The sequence below is a fragment of the Amaranthus tricolor genome, chromosome 8 (assembly GCF_026212465.1).
Source record: "Amaranthus tricolor cultivar Red isolate AtriRed21 chromosome 8, ASM2621246v1, whole genome shotgun sequence".
Classification (NCBI taxonomy): Eukaryota; Viridiplantae; Streptophyta; class Magnoliopsida; order Caryophyllales; family Amaranthaceae; genus Amaranthus; species Amaranthus tricolor.
This window is the reverse complement of record NC_080054.1, coordinates 27181632-27195467: the sequence shown is the minus strand read 5'-3', so window position 1 is coordinate 27195467 and position 13836 is coordinate 27181632. Positions and strand designations below refer to the sequence as shown.

The 13836-nt window shown below is 26.1% G+C and overlaps 1 protein-coding gene across 1 annotated transcript; it reads left to right on the top strand.

Annotated features, from left to right (window-relative positions):
* Positions 1–6886: 6886 nt before the first annotated feature.
* On the top strand, positions 6887–12757 carry LOC130820780 (nudix hydrolase 12, mitochondrial-like). Its single transcript, XM_057686291.1, has 4 exons — positions 6887–7179; positions 11330–11525; positions 11632–11781; positions 12451–12757. Exons 1-4 carry the CDS (start codon positions 7103–7105, stop codon positions 12712–12714), a joined length of 687 nt encoding a protein of 228 aa, XP_057542274.1. The 5' UTR covers positions 6887–7102; the 3' UTR covers positions 12715–12757.
* The last annotated feature ends 1079 nt before the right edge of the window (positions 12758–13836 follow it).

The following is a 13836-nucleotide window of genomic DNA, read 5'->3' as shown; positions in this document are numbered from 1 at the left end:
CTTATACTTGATGTTGAATCCATTCCAATATTGTGCTGGTTTTTAGGATGGACTAAGAAACTTTCCTTTTATCAATTCTCTTTTAATCTTTCACAAATTCGTTCTTTCCTTTATTCCATATTTTTTTAACCCACTGTCTTGTTCATCAATTACTACTATTTTTGACCTATTTTTGTTATTAGATACTTTTTCTTTTTTCTTTTTATTCATCATGCAACTTGACTTGCATATTGTCGGTAATCTAAGTTAAAATATAGTCATATAAGATCTTAATTGAATCGTCTAAATTCATAGTTTATTAATTTTTAGTTTCTATAATTTTTTTATATACATTATTAGAGATACACAAATTTTTGGGAGAGACTGTCTTTTTTAGGGATTGGTTATAAGATATTAACCATTGAATTTGTAAATGTGTGAAAAAACAAATAGTACATGTAAAAAGGGAGGAAGTACTTTTTTTCAGGATGGTTTGGAAACTTTATTTATTTTGAATTTAGGATGGTTTGGAAATTGTGATATTAGTTTACTTTCTCTCTTGCCATTTTATTTCTACAATTTTTCTCTACCTATTTTCTTTTACATTAACATAGCAATTTATTTTGGAAAAATTTAAAAAGAATTATACAGCAATATAATTTGGAACTAAAGTGATAATACTTACCCTTTTTTGAAGGGGTGTAAATTAAATACTCCGAATAGATGAAATATCAATTTCTAGACATGATGTATAACTGAAAAAAGTAGTGGTAGTGCATTTATTTATTCAGCTGGTTTTAGACGAAACGGCCTCATAATGAGACCGTTAATTTGAGCCGGCTCGTTTAACAACTTGGGCATGGCAATTTTCAATTTTGATCTTAAATGTATCAATTTTGACCTTAAAGGTATTAATTTTCAAATTGATAATTGTAAGGTCAAAATTGATAAATGCCTAGAAAATTAAAATGTTATTGCACGTGTGAATTGGGCTACCTCATTACATTATCTATAACAACATTCATTACAATTTTTTTGGATATTCGACATAATAGCTCTAATGTAAACTATAATAAAATGTAATTAGTATTATTTATTATATTTTTATCCAGAGTAGTTATTAAAGTGGTACAAATCTAAGTGATTTATCATTAATGAAAGAAAAGATTGAAATACCTTACTAAACCACCAAAACCCAAATCATCCTCTTTTCAACTTTAGTTTTACTTCTATCTTCCATCAACTACTCTCTTCGTTATTTAAAGAAATTTTCATTTATCTGTTTTATTTATTATTTTCATAAAACTTTTTTTATTTATATTATAAGTTTTGGGGAAAAATTAATTTTATCTATCTATATTTTAATATATTTTAATAATGCTTATGATCTTCACAAATTTTTTACCAACTTTATTTTAATATTTTAATATTTTATATTCCTTTTTATCCTCATGTGTTTTTTACTAACTTTATAAAAATATTTTTTATTAGTTGTGGTGCCTATATTTTCTTTAGTGTATAGCTTTTCCTTCCCTTGTTTTTAAGAACACTTTAGTCTTCCGTAGCTGTCCATGATTTTGGTCCGTGGACTCCGTACCACCTTTGAACACATCGAAATCTTAACCTTAAACAACACATGAGATGTCCAACCCACATAATTTGACCTATAAGAATGGACAATTGGATCAAGAGAAGGTTTAACGGAGCTTGAAACTTCAAGGATGGAGAGAAGTATTTGGGTTAATGGATCAATTTTTGGAGGGAGAAACATAGTTAGAAGAAAAATGATGATGGTCAAGGTGGGAGAAGACATATGGCGGTCACGAACTAGTCAAGGAACCATGAGGTTGAGGTTACGGATATAAAGTGGGTAAAATTATACAAGTTATGAACTATATTAGTTTCAGTTGGGGCAGTTATAGGTATATATTTCGTGGATAGTGATAAACAGGGTCGGCCTTGAGATTTTTAAAGTGCGGAGTGATGGATATTTATGGGTCCTAGTTATATTTAAATATCAATTGCTCAAATGTTTTTATTGAATTACTACAACTCCAAAATGATTACATTAAAATCCTTAAAAAACTCTATTCATCATATAAAAAGGAAAAAAAAAAATTAAATACCCATAAATTTGACTTGCTCAAATCTAACATACATAAAATCATCAAATATAAAAAAAATTAATGCATTACAAAAAAAAAGAAAAAAAAACAAAATTAGAGGATTAATCATAGAAAAATAAAAACAACAAAAACATAGTGGTAAAGTTAAAAAATTGAGCTCCATGTTATTCGCTTTTTATTCAATTATCGGGTATTTATTTTTTAATAGTTAGTAAACAAGGTTAAAATTATGATTTATAGCACTTTGGATTAATGGTTAAAAATACACAAATTAATTGCACTAGGTCTCAAGTTTGATGCATATAAAGCCAAAATCTTCCTATTTTTTTCGTGTGCCCTTCTTGCTCTTGCCTAGGGATAGCCTTGGTGGTGAATATAGGTATGGAGAGTGTTCTACCTGTCATTGGTAGTGAGTAGGTGGTGAATATAAGTCTTACCCGCCACATAATAAATTGTATAGATGATATTAAAAAAGATAAAATATATAAATAAAATTAAAAGATAAAATATATTCGGTCCATTCCAAAAATAGAATGATACAAAATGAATTCTATTTACTAAAAGTGCATCCATTATAACTATTTATTATACTTCATATAATTACTTAGTATAATAGTTAAGATGTATGTTTACTTTTTGTTTAATAGTTTATTAATTACTTAGCATAATTAAAATCTTTTTTAATTACATGAAAAGGGTGTTAATCAATTTACATCTGGAGGTATTAAACATGCATGCCTTCATTTTGTTTTGGAAATTAGTAATAATGCACGAGTTTAATCTCATATTATTAAACAACCAATTTCTATTTGATTTAATCAATTTCCTCGAAGAAACATCCAAATGAATTAAGATGACATTTGTTGAATCTTTTAATTAATTTTCAAAAAAAGTGTACATTTAAAAAAAGTAATGTGAATGTTTACTTTTTCTTTTATATTGTCTGTCTATCTTTAAAATATTACAATACTAATAATTGACACAAATATTAAAAAATTGATAGAAACTATTAAATTGTACAAGTAAGATTAAAAGTGAGATAAAATAAGAGAAATATGTTAATAAGAATTAAATAATTAATAAAAACGATTATGATATATACTATAGTACTACCTAAAATAAAACTATTAAAAAAAATTAAAAAAAAAAATTAAAATAGAAAGTTTTACGTATAGTTCAAATTTCTTGACTTTTTTTTGCACGAGCAACTTATTCATGCATAATACATGCACTTAAGTGGTGCACAAAAACAAGCTATTTCTTTTCAGAACACATTTTAATTTATTTGGCTCGTTAGCCTTATTCCTACACCATTTTATATTCTCTCCAGCCAAAGAAAGCAAAAGACAACTATATCGTAAATTTGCTTTTTTTTTTTTAAATTATATTTCTCCATGTTTTTGTTTGAGACTGTTATTTAAATTTTTTTTTTTATTTTGATTAGTTCAAAAAATCTGTAAGATAAAAAGAGAGAATGCTTTTTGAGAACATTTTAGGTTGAGCGAACAAACACTTCTCCTTTTTTTTATTAATTTTTTTATTTTATATAAGCTCAAGATCACGCTATATTCTTTTGTATGTGTGATTAAATTTTTTAAAAATTCATTTTTCAATCCTCTATTAAAAGTGAGAAAATGTACTCATTAGATAAACATAATTTTAACTTTTAAGGCCATGTAAAATGTACAACTTATATAAAATTTACTTGCAAAAAGTAATTCATTTGTGGGCATTAGGACATCTAATTAAGTCCAAATTGAAAATGGAGTTTTGTGTCAATTAAAAGTAAATTTTATTTTTGCTAAATAAATTTTGAATTAATTTTCATTTAAGTCTTCTTTTTTACGGCCTATAAAAAGGAAAAGATAAAAGACCATCTCAGTATTGCGCAAGGCAAGGTCTGAGTGGGAGTTTTTTTTTTTTTTTTTTTTTTTTTTTTTCTGAAAAACGCGAACATATCATACTCGATATCCTCAAAGAAAAAGTAAAGAAAAGTCAAGAAACCCCCAACTGATACCTACACTCGATAGAAATCAAATTTCAAACCTTTTACCTCGATACGAGTTTTTTTTTTTTACGGCCTATCCTGTTATTAAAAAATAATAATGCTATATAGTAGCATAAACTATATATTATGAGCATGGGAATTGATCCCGTCAACAAAAGGCGGTGACCTTGAATTTATTAAATCCATCAGGGAGGCTACGGACTCGGCACATATACATGTGATTGTGAACATCGTGCCTCGTTGACTTCCTACCACCATTAATCTACTATTATGTTTGTCCTCTCAATTAAATAGTTTGATATATTTAGTATTTTAATCTGTTACAATAATATACGTGCTATATTTATATAGAAAATATAAATAATTTTGGATGTTTATATTAATTATATAAACAATATGTTATCATTAGAATATTCATGTTTTCAAGAGTTTGCTGCATAATATAAACTATTAAAATTATATTTTTATTGATACATTATACAGTAACGCAGAAAAAAAAACACTAAAATAAGATATAATATCGAAAAAAGGATTGAAATATGTTAGTTGATATCACAAAATATCCATTACAAGCATAGTTGACACTTTAATTTATTAAAAAAAATAACCTCAATTTAGATTAGAGCTCTATATCTTCAAAAAGTATAAAGAGTTCCATATAAGTAAAATGACATATTCTTACTTAACTCTTGAGTAAATTTTTTGAGAATAAAACCAAATATATTTTTTTCATACTTCAAAATAAAATTTGATTTATAAATTAGAAGAAAACTAGGGTTATTGAAGATTAAGAATCTCTCCATGTAAGGCAAGTGTGTAGGCCTATTGACAAGTGATAAAGTGATGTATTTATCACAATTTGGAATATACTCCCCCCACTTGTACTGAAAAAACAATTAAGTTTTATCTCAGTTGAAATAAATACCGTTTTTTAGATAAGATTTAGTGATCGATTCTCATTTTGCCTTCCCTTTCCTTTAGTCTATCCTATAACAAAGATAACAACAATTACTTTTTTATTTTGCTACAATTTTTTGAAATGTTTCATCACTCTCTTTTATTTTTATTTAGATATTTTAATTTTTTAATATCATCTATATATTTTAAATAATTTCATTATCTTTTAATTTTTATGTAAAATTCATTACACTATTAGTCGTTTCTACTTTGTATCCCCTATCATTGTCATTTGACAAAGGGAATTACGTACTTTAGGGGTTTGTGTTAATTAAAAAACGTTGAAACGGTCTTTAGACGTCAATTCTATTTGGCAATTGCCAATTAGCTTTATAGTTGCAAGATTTAACTTATTACATTAGTTTATAGTGTTAAGCTTATACTTCCTTCTAACTCATTTGAAATGTTTCATCTATTTTATTCATACTATTTAATATATTTATTTAATTTTTAATATATCTAATTATGTATAATATAAAATTATAATAAATTAATATTAATAAACTTTACATTAAAATGAATCAAATAAAATTCCACATGACTATATTTTAACTTATTATAAATTAATAATAAGATACAATTTTGATTAATAAAATTTGTCTTACAACTTGTTTTAATGATAGTGGTTGACAGATATTTGGTAATTTATATTAATTGGTTAAATATATATAAAATAATTTTGAAAAAGACATTAGTTCATTTTTGTATCTATGTTTTGATATAATACCAAGGGAGATCTAGTATCTAGCCCTCGGTAGTAATTAAGTTAGTTTTTCACCAAGTAACTCCAATCTAAGTCGAGTTTAAAGACTTAATTAAGGTATCTACTCCATAATTTCTTATCCACGCGTCAGTATTAATGGAGTGTTTGATAATTGATTGTTGATTTTTTTAGTTGGTTTGTTTGACCAACTGAAAATATTGGCTCTTTTGTTGGATTTTAAGCTAGTTGAAAAAGATAGCTATTTTGAAAATGTTTGGTAAATTTAGGTATTAGCTATTGGCTCTTTATTAGAGAAAAGTGGATTTTAAATCAAAAGTCAACAAAAAAAACTAACTCAAGTAACTTTTTTTATTTTGGCTTAAAAGACAACTTTTTATTTGGCTTAAAAGCCATTTACGAAATACTTTTTTTGATTGTTTGATCAACCAACAAACAAAAAGCCAAAAGCCAAAAGCCAAATAAAAAGCTAAACAAAAAGCCATGAACCAAAACACCCCAAATATTCTAATTAGCTTCCTTTTCCTAACCTAAATGCCATTTATAGGCAAATGTGAAACTATTTTACCCAAGACTTACTTTCGTTCTCCTATCAAAATTTACTCTATAAGCAACAATGAATAATTTGTAGAAAAACCAAGAAAAAAAATAGAAAAAGCAAAAAATCTATTGAAGCGATTAAAAGGTAAATTATGTGCTGATGAGAATCAAAGGAAATAATCTTGACCGCCACGGCAAAAAAATGCAAATAAAGTAAATTTAATAAAATATACTAAAAGGAAAAGTACGACAAGCACCGTGCTGATTGCATTACTATTGACGAAAAGACAATAAAACATTAAAAAAAAAAAGTAAAAAAAGATGTCCCTACATGAACATGTGTGGTTGAATTGTAATAACTGATTGAACCGTGTATTCTTTCAATAATGAGTCATATCCATTGGTTAAACTCTTAAAAATTAGGTCAACACAACTGAATTTATTACTACCTTGTGTTTCCTTGAAGTTGCCCTCACATTCAATACTATTTTGGTGCACTTATTTATATATATATATATATATATATATATATATATATATATATATATATATATATATATATATATATACTTCTTATTGTATACTCCTATCATTATTATCATCCATACCTTACTTAAAGCCAAACAATCTTAGCTAGTGGATGTACATATTTCATGTCTTTTCCTTCTTTGGCTATCATCAAACCATTTCCTCTAAACATTACTTTTTAACTATAGTATTTAATTTAAAATTAGAGATTTAATTTCCTTAATTAAATTAATCTCTATTTCCATGTCCATGGCCACTTTAGTTGCAAGACAAGGGCGCCATCGACAACTTTACAAGGATAATCGTCGCCTTGTTTCCGGGTATGCTTACTTTTTTTCCCTCCTTGTTTTAGTTCGGGCAGTACTGTAGACGAATTTTAATTTTATATGTTGGATGAACATAAGTTTAATGTCATATGTCAGTATCCTTTAACAAATGTGTAAGGGTGACAAGCTAAGAATCTAAGTAAAGGTTTATCTAAATTATAATTCAGATAAATTGATTAAAATTCTATTAGTATAACTCAAAAGAAAGAGCACACACAAAAAGATAAGTATATAGTCAATCTAAAAAATTACAAATTAGTTTGATAATCGAAGTTTTTTCCACTTATCTATGTGACAATCAATACCTATAAAAAGAATTAATTTTCACTTTTATCCTAACCTGCAGAAGGTTCTTCAACCTTACCTCAATAAAAAAAAATAAAAAATATTCCGCCTGTCTATCATAGTATTCTAGATTCGGCCCTAAACTAAGTAGATGGGTTGAGGTTGAGTAATGATTGATTTTCTGTGGGTAATAATGTTAAAATCCGCGTATGTAGTGTCCAAGTTGTGTTAGATAAAGAAGCGCGTATATTTGTGTGTGATTGTTGAATCAGATAGACGTTGAGGAAAACATGTTTTGTTTCTTCTTTGTATCTTCTTAACTTATTGGGAGACTCGTTTACTTTTTCTAATCCAAATAATTTTTCTCGGTCTCGTAGCATTTCATACAAACATAAAATTTGAGAAAATCAATAAAATAATAATAATGGGATTTATAGAACGACTTCTCTAACCCATGCTTTTAAGTAACTTCATTTAAGATCAATGTCTTTAAATATGCTTTTGAAATTTTTTTTTAATAAAGTTGTTTTAATGATATAATTAAGGATAATGATATTTACAATTCTTAAGGATGTAAATAAAAATTAACAAATTCTGTTTATTATTAATAATTTTAAATTTTTACGAGAATCCAATCTAGAAATTAAAAAAAATTAATGTTTTAATAATGGTTTTAACTTCCTTAGAAAGAATAAATGTTAAAATAATTAAATATAATTAAATATTTATATTTTCAAAGCAAAAATAATATTAAATTATATAAATTAAATATAAGATTTCTTTTTTATATACAGTCCTAAAGGCTGTATATATTATTTTTCTATATTTAAGGACTCTTAACCTATCCTTTGTGATATAAATAGACAAACTTTTATCGAAAAGAAAAACATATAAATAAAATGAAAAAAATAAAATAAATATGTAGATGATTATAAAGTTGATAATAACTAATAAGACATATATCTCTTACTTTTCATGACAAGATGATTACAAGTTGATAATTAATAAGATGACTAATAACCCTTGTAATTTAAAGGAAGTATGACAAGGCATTAGAGAAACAATAAAATATACTATGTCTGGATTCTATAAAATTACCACAAATTTTTATTTTCCTTGGTCATTTTAACTTTGTAAAATTATCTTTTATTAAAATCATATCTCGCTTTCTTTAATTCCTATCTATATATTTATTTTCTCTTTTTAAATCTTCTATGTAATTCACTCATCATTTTTTAATCGATGTATAATATTTTATATTTCTTTTGCCGTTTTATTATACTTGCTATACTTTTTTATTTAACCATTTCAAATTACTTACTTTAATATTATTATTGACAAAAATAACTTTTTAGATGTCCATTTTGCCTCTACTTTAATTTTTTTTCTACCTCATACATTATTAATTTAAAAATTTATCTATTTAAAAATTATAATAATCTTTTTAATACAAACATGAAAGTAATAATTATTGTGAAGGATTATTAATTATAAAAACGGACCCTGACTTTACTTATGAATTATTATAAAAAGAAAATCAGGAAATGTTTTGGTATGAGAGAGCACTGGGGGGGTGTGCCATGTCCCCTAAAAATTAAACTCAAATTATTTTAATTGAAATAATAACGAATTTTCAAAAATTAAAAAAAGTTTAAAATACAACAAACAGCGTGTTTTTGGCTTTATCCGAAGATGTTGTCTTTTTCATAAACGTTTAGTTGTAATTAAAAATGAAAACTACGTAACCATTTTAAAAATTAATACTGTAGAGCGGGACGTATGTGCCATAGGCCCATAGCCCATAGGGGTCCCTTTATTTTGATAAGGATTAATACGCTGCAATCCTGGTCTACTCTTTTCCACACCATCCATCACTATTTCTATCTCATTAAATGTCCTATTGGTTTTATATACTTATTACTGATAATAATATTTTTTCACTCAATATATTATTATTAGTTGCAAATATTTTAAAATGAAAAAAAATATATCTCTTTTTATTTTTCTAATAGTTTCATTTAATTTTGTGTTATTATTTAATTATTATTCTTAATTTATTTTTTATTCTTATTCTATAAAATCAATAAAAAATATTAAAGTGCGATTTTGTTTCACTATCTCAATACATAAGGATTATATATTGGTTTTGTCATAATTTTAATTATTTATAATTATAGATATTAATAAATAAAATATTGTCTCGACAAGTGTGAAAAAGTAAATAAGATTACTAAAAACAATAGGAGGGAGTATATTTTTTTGTTATTCATTAATTATTTTTAGTTTGTATTTAATTCTTAATATTTAAGTTAAAACACAAACATGTAAGATTTTGTTTGATTCGTTTTAATGTAAATTTTTAATTAATATTATATTTTAACATTTTTTATAATTTTTAACCATATATAATATAGTTAAAATTAAAATAACGCATCAACAAGTGTCTTAAAACAAAAGAGATATTTATTAATAGGAGTAGATATTTTTTTTCTTATCATTCTAAACCTTACATATGCAATAAGTTTTAAGTAATAACGTGAAATAATGTGAAGACAAAATTGCTATGATATCATGCTTTTTAATTGTTTAACGCCAAGTTTACTTCTAATATAATGGTGTGTGATTTGTTAACATGAAATGCAATGATGTGATTGAATAGAATTACATATTCATATTACTTCTATATTTTATGCAATATATTTATTAATAATAATAATAATAATAATAATAATAATAATACTCCTAATAAATAAACAAAGTCGATAATTTTTTATTAAAATTATGATTAAACAAAACAATAATTGTAAATAGTGGTTTTATTGTTATTATGATCATTAATGAATGGAAAGAGTCATGTCGGAAATGATTAATTAAAGAAGTGATGGGGTCATTTAACTCTTTAATTACTGTATTTTGATTTAATCATCTTTCCATTATTTAATTTCCTATAATTAATAAAGACCAATAACACTGGTAAGTCGTCATAAAGTTCCGGAACATTATTTATTTATTATTTTTTTGTTAAGATATCACAATCGAGTAGGTTTTTCTTTTTATTTTATTTAAGCTTTGTAAGGATTAGTTAAGAAACAATAAGTCTCTGGTTTTTTATTTGACAAATGGTTAATAATTTGAACTGCTGATTGTAGAAATAGTTGATTTGACGAGGTAAAAATATTACTTCTACTTAATAAATCAAGTGTTTATTTAAGTTATGCGCTTAAGCTAATGTTTTGGTTGAGTTAATTTTTTTAACATTATAACAAATTTAAATTAGAGTTTTTCTCCCTAAGCTGATGGTTAATTACGGCCTTATAATATGTTATACATATATGGTTAATTTTTACTCTCAATCCAATGCATTAATTTATTCATAAATATCTTTAATTGTGTATATTTAAAATTACAAAAATTAATATTAATAAAATTAACATTTAAACGAATCGTCAAACAAAATCTCACTTAAATATGTTCTGACATCTAGATTAATAATTAAATATAAATTAAGAGTAATTGATGAATATCATCAAAAAATTAAATGGGATAATTGCTCTGTATTAAATTTTATTTACAACAATAATTATTTAGCAACAACAACAATGAATTTTTCAACCACTTTTATTTTCCGCAACGAGAAAAAAAGTCATTGCTAAAACTTGTTAAAAACAATTTTTGTTGTAGTGATTGAAGGGAGTATTTCTATAGTTGTCCGTTTTTCATTTTTTTAAAAATCTTAATCATAATTTGTATAAGCGGAATAAACTAATAGCTATGTGATAATAATATATGATAGAAATATATGAAGTATTTTTGAGCTAAATTGACATAGGTAGTACTTGTATTTGATTTGGGAGAACAGATGCATTCCTTATAGATTCAAAGACGGACACGATGATAAAGAGACAAGCTTAGAACATATTGAAGTTGCAATGATAACTTCTCCGGGTCGTCATGATCTCGTTTTTCCGAAGGGAGGATGGGAGAACGACGAGACTGTGCATGAAGCTGCTTGCCGTGAAGCCTATGAAGAAGCCGGACTTAGAGGAGAACTTCATGTAATCATTTACTCCTACCATTTAATTTCTTCTAGACTTTTCTAGAATCTTCCTTTTTTTTTTTTTCTAATTTGAGATTAGTATTAATCAATTGTTTGTATTGCAGCCAACCGAATTAGGTGTGTGGGAATTTAGAAGCAAAAGTAGACAAGCCATTAGCACCCTTGAAGGAGGATGTAGAGGTTATATGTATGCTCTTAGGGTTACCGAAGAACTTGATACTTGGCCTGAACAAGCAACCCATGATCGGAAATGGGTATGTACCTCTTACTAGATTTGACATGATATCATATATCAATGTGACAAATATGTTATGATTTTGAATTTGAAGCTAAAAAATAATGTGTTGCATCGACATTTATTCAAATGGATTATATAATATATCAAGGGGCATAAATCATTATCATTATTTTTTTTGTCAAAGGAACTAATTCAAGCAAAAACATAAGCTAATGGTTGAAGGTCAATATGTGTTATGTACTATATCACACGCCCTCATATGTGAGTTTTTAAGTTATAATAAAGTATGGATGATGTATAATCTCCCTCACACTTGGCACTAATAATACCACTTAAAGGGAAGGATTGATGAGATTTGATACTTCGTTTATAGTGCAAAAATATGGTTTTGATCACGATCCAAAACAGATTTCACGGCCAATATGGATGATTTTGCAGTCAAAGCGGTTAATATTGCAGTCGCTAAACTCAAAAACCTTTACAATACGATTGTGATATGGTGATGCAGCCTTATTTTTGCACTATAATTCTACCAAAATTCAACTCAATTAAAAGCTAATAATTAATTTCTCGTACAAGCACCTTAATTATATGTTGTATATTGTATCGTTTTCATTTTGGCTGAGTTGGTTCTTTGACGAGTTACGTTAAAAGTTGTAATTAATGTCATATTATATGTTTACAGTTGAACATAAGAGAAGCATTTGATCTATGCCGATATGATTGGATGAGGGATGCCCTGAAATCGTTCCTACAACACATGAAAAGCATAAGACAACAAAAGAACAACCAAAAGGATTGGACTTTAAGTGTTGATACAAACAAGGAAGATCCTACAAACCATCAACAATTAACGTTTCATGATCCATCTTTTAGTAAAACTTTTGTAACTGGTTCCTTGAACATGAGGGAGATCACTATAACCGTACAAATCAAGGAGTTAGTTTAGATTCATTTTGTAGAAAACAATAAAAGAAATCAACTGCTTCTCATGTTACGTAGTTTCAACTTTGTACGTATAAGTAAAGGTGTTCATTCAGGTCATTAGGTTTAAGATCGGATTTTGTGTTCATGCTGGTTTTTAAATAATTGTAAATTCATTTTTAAAGTCGATCAAATAGTCGATTTTGATTAGAAGGTCAGGTAAATATCAAGTCGTACACCTAGACTGTTATGAACACCTATACTTGTAAGGTTAGTTAGTGTTCATCTTAATCCATCGAAATTGCAAGTCACCTATACTTCTTTGGAACCTTTAAGTCTGCCGTTAAAAATAAAGAAAAAATTTTAAAATTAATGTCAACTATAAGTTATAATTTAACTTATTTTTAATAAATTTTCCAAAGCTAAATTCATCCATGGCAATCCATCATACCTTGAGCGTGTAACGAGATTCCAAATGAGCATCATTGATTGGAGAAAGGAAGATGTTTAGGAGCATAACTCATTGTGCCATAGTCTAATGTACTACGATAACATTCCATTACACCAAACATTATTATGTGACTCCTATCTAAACATAATTTGCTTGGATGAATGTATGCAATCTTTTCCTATATAAGAAGTTCACATCCAATATAATGTATACTATACAAACTCGTACAATGCACGAAGTTTGTTAGTATGAAAATGTCTATAAATAAAAATTTTAAAGAAAGATGCAATTGAATATTATTAGTAAACATGATTTGAATGTCCCACAATCATATTTTATCATGTAAAAATGGTTTTATTTGGCAAAACTCTATAAAATTGTCAATTGTAATTTTTCAGTTCTTTAATTATAGTATTGTATGATTGTATGATTTAATCTAATAATATCTTTTTGAAAACTTACCTTTAATACGTAAATTATAATTAACGTAATAAAATCTTTTGAATATCAGACAATCACATTAAAAGCTGTAAAAATATTTCATTTGACAAAACTCTATAAATCAACATGTGAAATTTTTCATTTTTTATAGTATTGTATGATTGTATCATTCTTGACTCCTATCTAAAAGTCCATCTCAACCAATCATGTATTTTGTATTACTCTTCACATCCAATATAGTGTACTCCATTTGTT

Coding starts and splice junctions, on each gene's coding strand:
- LOC130820780 (XM_057686291.1), top strand. CDS start 7,103: ATGTCCATGGCCACTTTAGTTGCAAGACAAGGGCGCCATCGACAACTT. Junction 7,180..11,329: donor AATCGTCGCCTTGTTTCCGG/GTATGCTTACTT, acceptor TTGGGAGAACAG/ATGCATTCCTTATAGATTCA. Junction 11,782..12,450: donor CAACCCATGATCGGAAATGG/GTATGTACCTCT, acceptor ATATGTTTACAG/TTGAACATAAGAGAAGCATT.